This window comes from Netta rufina, assembly GCF_964035555.1.
Source record: "Netta rufina genome assembly, chromosome: 2".
Classification (NCBI taxonomy): domain Eukaryota; kingdom Metazoa; phylum Chordata; class Aves; order Anseriformes; family Anatidae; genus Netta; species Netta rufina.
In genome coordinates, this window is record NC_140124.1 from 65,956,059 (window position 1) to 65,969,316 (window position 13,258).

Genomic DNA, 13,258 nt, shown 5'->3' on the forward strand with positions numbered 1-13,258 from the left:
GTGTCTCCTGGAGGTGGTTGCCAGGGGTCGTGGGGATGAAGGCTGATAACTCTTCTTCATCACAACTAATTGACCTCCTGTCTTAGTGCAGACTCAGCTGCTCCTTGGCTCTTGTACAAACCACAGGGTCAGTCTCAGCCGGTTCTTGAGACAGGTTCCCTGTTTTTATCAGGTACCATCCTTTATGATGGGCCCCAAGACTTCTTGTTTCAGTTAATTTGCACAGTAGTAAGCAAATTAGGCAACGTCTATTTTGAATACAATAATCTAGGTATTCATTAGTCAGCATCCTGTCCACTAAGATTCTCTTAAATCCCTTTCTCAGAATATCTTAGGCCAGATTTCAACAAGACATCTCTGAGATAGTGGCAGCTCAGGTCTGACTGAGCTGGGAAAGGGGACATGCAACTCTGCCAGTACCATTGGATGTCTAGCATACGTGGGTAGGAACAGGGAAAGGAGATTGTTTCCCTTTCCCACTCATAGAGCTTATTACTGTGTCTGAAGGACACAAAGCACAGGAAAGGCTGTACAATGTGTGGTCCTCTTGGCTGAATAGCCATTGTTTAGGAGACCCCTCAACCTTTTTTTCTCCACTTTCTTTTACTGCACTACAAGGAGAAGGACAACAAAACAGAGAGAAAAAAAAAAAAAAAAAAAAAGTAATGCTGCCATGTGGCTGTGTGCTAAAACACAGCCTCCATCAAAATTCTGATAAAGCACTTATCAGGCTGCTCTGGCCTTTCAGATCTTTCTACTTCACATGGATATGGGTGACTTGGTAACTGTATAGAAGTACTTGCAGTACTTCAGCTCTGTCCTCTGGGATTGAGCAAAGTTCAGTAAAGCCAGTGGAAAACCACATACTTTCTCATGACTTTTCACCTTATCTTGTGTACATTTCTTGCAATCTTGTTTTGAAAGGCTAAGTCAGGAAAGCAATGAAATTAATGCAGAAAGAGCTCAAAAGCTTGTAAATAATGTACTACTGCATATTGGCACAGGAAGCAAAGCATTTTACTGGTTGTTCTAAAATTGGCAGAGGGTCTGTGTTGTGGGGTGGCCCCTATCTTAAAACCAGTGAAATTTAAGCAAGTTGTTCTGTGAGCAGTAAGACTAAGCAGCATAGTTTCCCTAGGAATTGTCTTTTGCCTCCAGTCTTTCGTCTCCCCACTTAAGCTTTCCTCCAATTCAACTAACACTGGGCTCCACTGTGTGCTGTTGGTGCTAGCCCTGAAAAATAGGAACAGAGGTAATGTGAAGCTACCCAAGGGTGACTACCCATGTTCAACCAGCAATTGGTTGTCAACAGTTGCATTAAGCAGCTACATCCTAGCTGTTTTTCCCTCATAAGCGAAAATAATTTGGCATGTGGTGTACTATCCAGATTTAAATTTTCACAAAATATATATTTCAGTTATATTTCAAATATCTACTCTCTCGTCATTTTTAATAGAAATTAGCCAGTGGCTTCAAAATTATTGGATTAGGAGAGGGAAAATGCAAAATAAGATGGGTAGAGAAACTCATATTCGCAGAAGTCTTTCCTCCTTGGGAAGTCAGGCTTGGCACAGTTAATGTTGGTAACCATGTATTTGTCTGCTCATTCTTAAATCTCTAAGGCTGGTATTTTTAAGGTACTCTTTCTCACTCAAGAAGGCTTAACATTTTCTTGATGGTAATACGAATTGTCATATAACTGTATCTGAGGCTTCAAAAAGTTATTGTTGTATTGTGAGATTCATTTAAAAAAAAAAAAAAAAAGTGCTGCCAGAACAGGTTCTCCTATTCTGGAAAACTCTTGCTTGTTGTCTTGTCCATCAGAATCCAGTATGAACAGCAAATTCTAACCAGAGCTTCGAGAAGATATGGAGTGGTACCAGTCATCCTGTGTATGTAGAAAAGCAACAGCTGGTGACCAGTTTTAGACATCTTCCCCTAAATATTCAAGGATATTTTGTAATGTAATATTATGATTTATCCTTCAGTAGTTCCAAAAGGTTCTAGCTGAAAGTGGAGCCTGAACGTAATATTTCTAGTATCTATGTGCAGTGGCAGATAACCCTGTCCCCAGTTCCCCTTTCCCAAAAAATATCCTAATTGCTAATTAGGCAGAGTGGAAGAAGAAAGGCAGGTGCCACAAATTGGGACAGCTTGCATTTGGCTCCAGAGCAGATCAGTGTCTGAGCTAAGAATAGAACTCAGTCTCCTGCCTCTCCATGATCTCTTTCCTGGACTCACCTGCTACTCTGTAAGGTCCTTGGAAAATGTTGCATTTTTAATATGGTTTTATAAAACTCAAAAGTTTAAGGAAACATTATAAATACTCAATAAACTTAGCAGACTGCATGAAACACTTGAAATACACTGTGTATTGGAGGCGGCTGAGCAGCATTCATTCACTTTTGTGCAATATTGTTAAAATTTTTGAAAAAGAATGTAACTTGATTTCAAGGGTTCAGCTCCATCACATCGTTGCCAGATACGTCATGCTGTTGCGACCTCTCATGAGAATAATATTCCTGTTAAGTATATTTGTGTTTACACTACCTTTAGCATAAATGTATGAACACTGTGCATTTACCACACACAGCCTTGCCTTGTGGATACAATTACTTTCCCAACTCATTATTTTCTTAATATGCTTTCCTCTCCTCTCTTGTAGGACTTTCCTTTCTTTGTTACTGCATTATGATGATAAAGAATTGAATAATTAGGATTGCAAGGGAGTCTTTTGGGGGTTAGGGTAGTACAAGTAAAATAAAGTGACATGCTCTGAACTCTCTTTTGCTGAGTACAATACCACAGGTTGCTGCAGGAGTTTTGTACTTCTGTATGGAGTTCTGCTCTACACATTTTCTATACATTTATAGCTCTCATGAGAAAAGAGCAGGCTGGTCCCATAAACTATCATCCCAGATGGGTTGCCCAGTTTCACGTGTCCATGAGACCATCAGCTGTGCAGACTTATCCCATGAATTCTCCTTGGCAAGCGGTGGCAAAGTGATGAATCTCTGTGTGCCTGAGCTCCCTCTGTGCTGCCTGTGCTTCTTATGGAAAGGCTGAGAAGGCTGGCAAGAACTCCCCAGTGGTCAGCACTGCAAAAACATGGGTAAGTGACAAATCCTGTCCTGGGGAAGAGAGAGAAAAGGCATGTTGCAAACAAGCAGAAAGTAATGGTGATGGTGCCTTGTTTGCTGTCTGAATCTTAAGTGCAGTGACTGTATTCAAGAATGAGGAGGAAAATACAGATTGCTTATCCATCTTCCCTAAGAATCATAAGCATTATTAATTAGCCTGGATCTTTCCCAAAAGACCATTTTCAAGCGTTCTTCATAAAAGCACAGAAAATTGGATGTTACTTATGCAAAAGACCATATTTAATCCCCAATTTAATATTTTTGGGAGGTCCCATTGAAACATGGGATCAGAAATTAGAGAGTAATTGATTAAGAATGAATATGTAGGCAACACTCAATGCTTAATATGTGCTGCATTTGCGATGTGCCTGTGCTGCGCTTAAGCCTCCAGATAACAGGAGCCCCTGGGACCATGAGAACCAGATTGAACCAACCTTATGGTTTGGACTGTGATCAAGGGCTCAGAGATAAGGAGGACTGTTCACAAAAGGACAAGATAAAAAATGTCAAACATGCAAGGCCTCGAGATAACAGGAGCCCCTCAGACCCAGAGAACCGGACCAAACTAACCTTATGGCCCAGATTGTGACCAAGGCCTCAGAGAGCATGTGCAAGGAGGCAAGGTGAAAAGTTCGACCCTGATGAAGACATCTTACTTCATCCTCATGATCCTCAGCGCCCACCACCAGAAGGCACCATCCAAGCACAGACAGGAGGAGTTTATGGAAATGACTTATTTGAGCTAATTTTAATACCAACCAGGACAGGTTATGAATATGTATAGGCATACTGGGAAACCTCATGCATATGTAAATCTTTACTGCATATAACCAAAGCAAGTTGCCATGTTAGGGGTGCACGACTTTGGTGGGACTACTCCCCATGCCTCCCAGTGCTGAATAAACATACCTGCTTTACAATCTTACTGATTGTGGAGTCAGCTTTCCATGAATCACCATCAGATCAAATTTGCAGCTTTCAAATTCTTCCTTTTCACACCAACTGTGAGCAAGGGCACTGTGATGTGACAAGTCCTTTTTTAAAAAGATAAGCTTTAATTTGAGCAAGAATTATCTTAGTGAAGACCTACAGCTATGTTACACAAGACAGTATCTTGGTGGATCTTTTCCTTTTGCATCTATGAAGATGTCAGGTGGCCACGTTTCCCAAAGATACACCAGATGCTGGCCAATCTGAGTCCAGTCCACCTAGTCCAGTAAACAGAAATACTTTTCATGTTTCAGCCTTTTCATCCAATAAGGAAGTGAGGAGTTGAATTTCTCATCATGCCCAGCTGCTGAATGTAGGGAGAGTAACATTCTGCTATCAAGGTGCCTAAAGAGGTGCCCAGAAAATCAGTGATGCCTCTCTTGCCTTCCAAGTAGCAGCTGCTTTGCTCTGGCAGTGCTCAGAAGTTTGGCATCTTCATCAGCACTGATTTGTGTTAGATTAAATAACCATGAGGTGAAAGACTGTGTCATGCTGGCACTGTAACTTCTAGTTTACTGATCGGTTTCCCCCATCCACCTCCTATTTTCCCGGTCCATTTTCCTATTTCCATTTCCACAGTAAGAATATAAAGATGATTACTAACTACAGACTAGATGCTTCCAAACGCTATAAATTGTGTAATTTAGAAATGTATCAGTACAGTGTCTTCTGCTATTTGCAGCTAAATCCTCTTGCCTGAGCCATTAGTGGCAATGAAAATCAACGTCTCTCATAAGCTAAGGTCCCTATTCAATTTAAATGAGGCCATGAGATAAACAGATACGTAGCAAGTAGAGGTATTCATAACGGGGAGAGTGTTCACAACTTCTGAGGAAGGAAGGGAGCATATTTTTAAAGATATGTTGTCAACAAGGGAATTTGGCTTCTTAAGAATTTGCAAGGAGATATGTGTGCACATAGGTGTCTAAGTACCTTTGAAAATCTAGGGTAATTTCAAGAAATGCACCCAGCATCAAATATCTGTAACAATAATGGTAGATATTGAGGCACAGAAAGTCAGGCAGTTTGAGTTCTGTTTCCATGTCTGCCTGTGACTTGCTAAGTGACCCTCAGGACCCTCCTGGCACACCCAGTGCTGTTTGCTTACCTCTATTCATTTAATAAATTGTAAACTTTGATTATAGTCCTATTTTGAAGACTGAGCCATGTATAACAATTGAGGGCTCATCCGGGTTGTCTTTGGTTCCTGAATTCTGATTTGATTTAGGAGAGGTGCCCGACCATTTGGTGGCTCCTGTTCGAGTTGGGTTGGGACTAATGCCATCTTGAACCTGAATAAAGGTAAGCAAAGATTTTGATTTTTTTTATTAGCTCCCTTGCTGGCTGCAGCACTGTATTTTGCCCGTAATTCTGCACACGAAGATCCAAATGAAGACGATGGAGTCAAAAATATTTAAGGCGTATACCATTCGGTTGGGTGGGATTCGGTTGCCTGTGTGTGTAAGAGTGTGACTGAGACAGAACTTAGTTCCGAAGCGAGTGTGGAGGTCTTCTAACCGCGATTCCAATCTCCTGCGAGGGACTTGGCTGGTGAAGGACCAAAGTGATTCCTATAGGATTCGTGGGTGGGTGATAGGTCCTAAACCCCCTGCAAGACATTCTTACTAAGGTAACCAAGGGCTGTGGGAATTGCCATAGTAAAATTCATAGATGGATCAGACAGAATTGAAGACCAAGGACCAGAAGAAAGGGAGCAAATTACCAGAAAGTCCATTAGGAATAATGATTAGAAACTGGAACAATAGGGGGCCCAAAAAATGAAAGAGTAAATTAAAAATGTCCAAATATGGATAGAATGGCCAAAAGAACCCTTAAGACCCCATGTATTTTGGCCGATATTTGGGTCCACGTAGGACTGGGTCTGTCAGGCTTTGAACATTAACGTTAACAGTAGAATACCCGTGGATCCGGAAGAGAGCAAGTATGCTGCAGCTGAAACATGGAATTAGAAATTAGAGAGCGATTGATTAAGAATGTATATGTGCTACATTTGCGATGTACTGTGCCTGTCCTGCGCTTAGACCTCCAGATAACAGGAGCCCCTCGGACCCCAAGAACCAGATCAAAATAACCTCATGGTTTGGACTTTAACCAAGGGCTCAGAGATAAGGAGGACTGTTCACAAAGGGACAGGCTATGCATATGTATAGATGTATTGGGAAACTTCATGCATATGTAAATCTTTACTGGATATAACCAAAGCAAGTTGCCACGTTAGGCGTGCACGGCTTTGGTGGGACTAACCTCGGCACCTGGCGAGCAATCTCTGAGGCCTTAAAGAGCCACGTGGGACCATAGTCAGAAACGTGTGGTTTGCCAGACAGTGAGGGAGCTGCGGGCTCCTTTACTGATCCGACTGCTATGCCATCGGACCCCCTACCCCTACTGCCATCGAAGGCTTTTGCTGTTACACCCCCTGGTGACCTGAACGTGCCTTTTGACCCAGGCCCTATTGGCCTTGAAAAGGAGATGGATATGCTTTTCTTTGATCTGGGAAGAACAGGACACATAAGGCCCGAAAACTGAGTTGCTCGAGAACTTAAAGGGAGACATATTATTCAAAAGGAATGGAAAATGGAGACCGTTGTTTGTAATCAGGAAAATGGAGACTGTTAAGTCATGGAACTTAGAGGACTGTTCGTTACCTTTTCTGATTGTATAACTTAAAGGATTGTTTATTACCTTTCCTGATTGTACGTATGTATAGGCATACTCGGGTTTAGTATGTAAAGCAAAGTTCTATATATTTAGAATGTTTGATGTTCGTGTTTGTGTGTTGGTGGAGCGTAGACTCCCCGCACACCCAGCGCTGTTTACTTGCCTTTTATACCTTTTATAAGTATAAATATTACTAAATTCAGATTGAGTTGAGACTTCATTTATAACAGCATGCACAAACACATTGGGGTACAAAGGCGTTAAGTGATCATTTTTCTAAAACAATTTGGTTGCAATGGGTTTTTTGAAATAGCAAAGCAAATTAGACAATGTTGCTTAACTTATGAGAAGATAAATAAGAAAGTGTTTCGACAAGCAGCCATGGGAGGGAGAAAAAACAGCTTATAGGCCTTTTGAGAAAGTACAAGTTGATTTCACTGAATTGCCCATAGTAGGGAGGATAAAATATCTATTGGTAATAGTAGACCATTTAACACAATGGGTAGAAGCTTATCCCGTAGCACGAGCTACGGCACAAATGGTGGTAAAAATTCTATTAGAACAGCTGATAACCTAGATATGGGATAATCCAGTACATTGATTCTGATCAGGGCACACACTTTACTTCTAAAATAATAAAATTATTATGTCAATCATTAGGTATTCAGTGGGAATACCATACTTCGTGGCACCCACAAAGCTCAGGGAAAGTAGAAAGACTGAATCAAACAATAAAACAACAATTGGCTAAATTACTGATCGAGACACAAACGTCCTGGACAAAATGCTTACTGGCACTTTTTACTTGGCACTTTTAAACATAAAAACTAAACCACACAGTGAGACTGGATTATTGCCATATGAAATATTATATGGTATGCCTTATTCTCAAGGGATGACTCTAGGGAACAATGTAGTTGAGGATTGTAGCATCCAGAAATATATAATTACTATTGGAAGGAGATTACAAGAGCTAAGAGAAATTGGAATGATGGCTCAAACACCACCTTTAGGATTTGCTATTCATAACATACAACCAGGAGACAAGGTCTTAATAAAAACCTGGAGGAAAGAATCATTGAACCCCCGATGGGAGGGACCGTACATTGTTTTACTTACTACTGAAACAGCTGTGAGAACAGCAGAAAGGGGTTGGACCCATGCATCCAGAATAAAAGGACCAGTAACTACCGAAACTTGGAGGGTTGAGTCCACTCCTGGGGAACTGAAACTAAAGCTAAAGAAGAACTAATATTCTGGCAACGAGGTTCTGCATGAATTAAGGATGCCAAATAAAGGGGACAAGCCTGAAGGGAGGAAAGGGAGAAGGCAAGACCGGTGCAAGACCCTCCACTGCGGTTTGTATGGTCTACCGAGGGAGGCAACCCCTATGGGTATTGACTGCCGAGTGAGAGGGCCTCGACCGGATTTCTCCCACATTAAGGTCAGGTTGTCCAGAGAAAATAACATAAGAACCTTTTTTTTTTTTTTTTTTTTTTTTTTTAAACCTATATAAAATTATGATTTGTTTTCCAGGAGCTGGATCACCCTGACAGGCTGAACAGTAACACAAGCCCGAATCGACCCTGAAAGCGGGCCCAACCCCTTGATTGAAGGCGTTTGCCTATTATGATCCAGCTATGTGGGCAGAAGACAGATCCTGGGGCTATAGGACCCTGAGATATATATGCTTAATAGAATAATTAGGTTACAAGCTGTAATAGAAATAGTTGTAAATAAAACCGGAGATGCACTTGGATTAATTGCAAAGCAAAATACCAAGATGAGGACTGCTTTGTATCAAAATTGCTTAGCTTTGGATTATTTACTAGCACAAGAAGAAGTCTGTGGAAATTTTAACTTTAGTAATTGCTGTTTAGAGATTGATAATGAGGGTTTTTCTTCCTAGTAGCTGGTAGAATGCTATGTTTTGGCTTAGGATGAGAAGAGTGCTGATAACATGCTGATGTTTTAATAGTTGCAGAGCAGTGCCAACACCAAACCATGGACATTTCAGCTTCTCACTCTGTCCTGCCAGCGGGCAGGCTGGGGGGTGCAAGAGCTGGGAGGAGGGCCGGACTGCTCAGGGTTAGGCTCGGCATTGGTCAGCGGGTGGTGAGCAATTGCATTGTGCACATTATTATTAGTAGTACTATTATCATCATTACTGTCATTATTATTATTGGTATTATTATTTTATTGTCTTTATCTCTACTCACAGGCTTCACTTTCCTGTTTCTGTCTCCCATCCCAGAGGGGGAGGGAGGGAGGGGGGCGAGCAGCTGTGTGATGTTTAGCTGCCAGCTGGGTTAAACGACAACAGAAAGAAAAGCTGTAAATGAACTTGTAAAAAGAAATGAATAAAATTGCACATGTCCCAGTTCAAATTTGGAATGGAATCGATCTAAGAGGATTATGGGAAGGGGCTTTATGGGTGGTGATTGGTTTGCTAAAATAATGGTGGTTGTACTGGGGATATGTAAAGGATTGTTAATAATTCCATATTTAATACCTTGTATTACCAGACTAATACACTCAGTTATACAAGGAATGCAAATATCTACGGTACCTGTTGACCCAGAACCAGGGAAAGTGAAAACCCATTCCCTGATGATAATAAAAACAAAGATCCAAAATTGGTATCAATTGGTATCAATTCGGCAAGTATTGACTTGATTAGAAAGGAAAACACGAATCAACAGCATGAAAAAGGAGATGGGTGATTGTGAAATATGTTCATGTGATTCGTGTCAGTATGGAACAATGCTAGGGCTGCATGGTATGATGAATGTGACCTTCTGTCTTACATACCCTTGTATAAGCACAAGTCTAAGAAAAACAGAGTGGTTAATGTATATAGTTCTTGTATCTTGCAAAGGAATGTTTTAGCAATTCATGTCAATAGAGAGCTTGAAGGGAAATGTATTTGTAGATTTTTCCTTGAAGTCTCTGATATCTGGGGGGGGGGAGGGAGGGTCAGAATAACTGCTATTACGACTATTGCATGGGACACTAAGCAAGTCTCCGATATCTGGCCAGATTAAGAAGGAGAAAGCTGAGGGACAACTAAAAGACAAAGCTTGCAGGGGATGCTGCACAAGTCTCTGACATATAGCCAAGTAGGACAAAGGAGAAGGACAAGAGGGAGGAAGACTATGAGCCTTCAGCACGGGACCCCCAGAGGGACCACCGAAGACTGACAGGCATGATCCAGTAGGAGGGTTTGGATTCCGGAAACTAATTATAATAACCCTGTTTTTTTTCGAAGTAGTAATGAATATGTATTAGCCTAGGAGCATAAGAATCAGCTGCTTGATGTAACTGGTGTGTGTCTTGGTGGAGCAGAGACTCCTGGTGCACCCGGTGCTGTTTGCTTACCTCTATTCATTTAATAAATTGTAAACATTGATTGTAACCCTATTTGGGACTTAGCCATTTATTACAGGCTATAACAAAAGCACACAGAACCCAGCACCCTTACACTAACACCCGTGAAGCCAGGCAGCACACACTGGCATCCCCAACGGTCTTATCTCCCATGGCAGGCAGGTGTTTCAAAACGGGGAAGGGAGGCCACACGAGATGACATCGTGGTACGACTGCACCGTCTGCAGCTGACAGGAGGGCAACGGGGGGACAGGCTGGAAGCTCCGGGAGGACGAGGAGAGGCGTGAGGAGGGCGGCTCCGGGGGCTGCAGGTACCTACGACGGAGGGAACGGAAACAGAGGGACAGCAGCACGTGGGCGCCGTGAGAAGATGGCGGCGGTGAGGCGCTTCCTCGGGGGGCTGCCTGTGGAGGGCGGGCCGCTGCCGGAGAGGTGTGACCGCTGGGCGTGCCCGTAACGCGGCACCACCTCCCCTCTGCCGTCATCCTGGCCCTTCCACTGAGTCTGGCAGCCGGGACAGGGACCCCGGCCCCGAGGGAGCTGAGCCGGGACCCGGCGCCATGCCAGCCGCCGCGCCGCCCCCGCTGCACCCTGCGGCGGGCTCGTGCTGCCCCTACGGCCGCTGCGCGGGTGAGTGGGCTCTCCGTCGCCCCCGGACGGTGGTGTGTTAGGACGGGAGTGTCTTGGGGGTCCTGGTGGTCGTCCGGGGGGTGCAGGTGAAGGGGGAGGCTGAAGGAAGGCTGAGGTGCTCGGGTGGGCGTTGTTACAGGCGGCAGCCAAGCCACGTCGGGGTACAACGCCGGCTGTGTCCCTGGCTACGGCACTTGGTCAAGTAGGTTTAACAGCAGAACAGGTATTTATAGGAAAAGTGCTTCGTAACTTTGTGCTCTGCAGTATTATTTCCTTCCTTCCTTCGGGGACATTCAGTAGGTGATGGCAGTAAAGCTGGGTGGACTGCTGATTGGAGCTAAAGGAACAATTTACAGGTTGCAAGACACCGAGCTGGGAAACAACCCCATAAACTAAAACTTTTGCTGCACTGTGTACTGAAAAGTTTAGTTAGAAGGAAAAAATAAGACCTCACACCAGTGTAACAAAACTCTGTCTCCTTCCTCTGAGCATTTTTACTGTAACGTTTTTGTGTGAGAGGATAATCGGAGTTTATTACCAAATCTGATAGTTCATCTTGCATGCTTTTGCTATGAGCTTTATACAGACATCAAAAATATGCACATGTCTGCATGTGAGTTTTTCTTCCCACCTCCTCCTCGACTTTTTCTTTAGCCTCCCCTTTCTTCTCTTGGCATGTTTTTTATCCAGTCTAGGTGTGGTTTTGACTTTTAAATGTTGAGAACCAGCAAAGAGTCACAAGACAGTCAGCAAACCTAACAGTGCTTATAAAACATATTACAGCTACGCTGTAGAATTTTGTTTCTATGTAGAATTGTGTTATTATGACAACTCTGTCATGGTCTTCTCGAGGTGGCTGTGTTTTCTAGCTAAGGAAGCTGTCCTGTGGCTCTTTGGATAGAACTGATTCTGCAGAGTTTCTTTCTTGAGGTGTAACAGGTGTGAATCTCCTGAAATGGTATGACTCTATGAAAGCTTGTTGTAGGATGCTAGGACATCTCATCTGAGAGTTAGCTTCTGGTAAATCTCCATCTCCAGTCTCCATTAACCTGAATTGGTTACTTGATCTTAAACTGTCAGCAAAGATAACTTAGTTTTAATTCAAGTTATTGGCAGCTGTTCAAGACTGAATTTGAGCTGTGCAGAAGTTATCTCTTCTCTGTTGTATTGTTGTTTTTTTTTTCTGTAAACTCAAGTTAATTACCTTGGGCATGTTAAGCTGTGTTTTAAATGTATTTAGTAGCATCACTATATACTTTGTATATGTCTGCACTGCTGCTTTTCCTAGTAGTATTCTGCAGAGCCTCACGTTTTTGGCATCTGTGGGGCTCTCAGCTTGTGGTGTCTATGGGAAGTTGTGTGGGATTTATTTCCCATTTCTAAGATCACTTAGCTTAGTTTCTGTCTCTACAGAAACATGTATAGTTCTGTAGAAATCAGAGAGGCTGATTGTCCTTCCTTCTTTTCCAACAGTTCTAGGGCTGATTGAGTCAGTGTATGTTGCTGATTTTGCCCTTTTGCTTTGACTTGATTCCTAAATGCTTAACAGCTTTTGAAGTCAGTGTTGTATAGATTTTCTTGTACGTGCAATTAGCGTCAGAACATTACGGTGACTCCAGCAGTCTCTCTTAGCTCTGATACCGCTCTCACTGAAGGTAATGTGAATCTTTTAATTAGCTTCAGTGTAACTTGGATTAGAGCTGAAAATATAGTAGTTGAAAGAGGTGAATATGATGTTTCTGTTAACTTTGCTTCTTAAAGGTATACTGTTTTCCAGGTTTTTCTTGTTTTTAGGGTATGTGGTCTGTCCTTTTGGAAAGTATCCATTCAATAACTGGAAATACTGAAAAATGGGCAGTATAGCTACTGTCTTGATTGATTCTCGAGTAGATTTGAGGTTTTAGTAATGTTTGCAATTTGTTCATCTTGCATCACAGTAATTTGCATTCACTGCAAGTGAAAGTCAGACTAATTCACCAACTTTCTTCTGTTACTAGTGTAGTTTACTCAGTCTAGTTGTTGTAAGAATGCAAAACAATTGCCTATGTCATGCATTCTTAGAGGAAGCTCCTAGTCATCGTTCTGAAAACACTACCTTCTGCTCAATCAGTATTGCCAGCCTGTATGTATACTTTTTTTTCAGTTTTCTTGTCGCCTCAAATAAGGTACTTAATAGAAATATAGGATATTGTCTGGTGGTGTGAAAATCCTCATTTTTGTGCTTGTCATCATACTTTTAAGTATAATTAACACTGGCTTAGAGTTTTGTCTGAGAAACCCATTTTCTTTTAGAAGCGTTGTGAAACAATTTGTTTTGCAGCGTTAACTTCAGTGTATGGCTCTCTTCTGAAAATGTGTTTCTGTAGTAATGGGGTAGGAATTCGACATTTATATGGGAATTAACCTCTCTTAAATGTGCTAGATTTCCAAGC

The 13,258-nt window shown here is 42.3% G+C and overlaps 1 protein-coding gene across 1 annotated transcript in view; it reads left to right on the forward strand.

Moving 5' to 3' along the window:
* The first annotated feature begins 10,713 nt into the window (after positions 1-10,713).
* Positions 10,714-13,258, forward strand: part of DCLK3 (doublecortin like kinase 3) — a 28,521-nt gene continuing 25,976 nt past the window's right edge. The window contains exon 1 of the mRNA XM_084306982.1: positions 10,714-10,826. Within this exon, the coding sequence (XP_084163108.1) occupies positions 10,757-10,826 (70 nt within the window). The 5' untranslated portion in view covers positions 10,714-10,756. The remainder of the gene's footprint in view (positions 10,827-13,258) is intronic.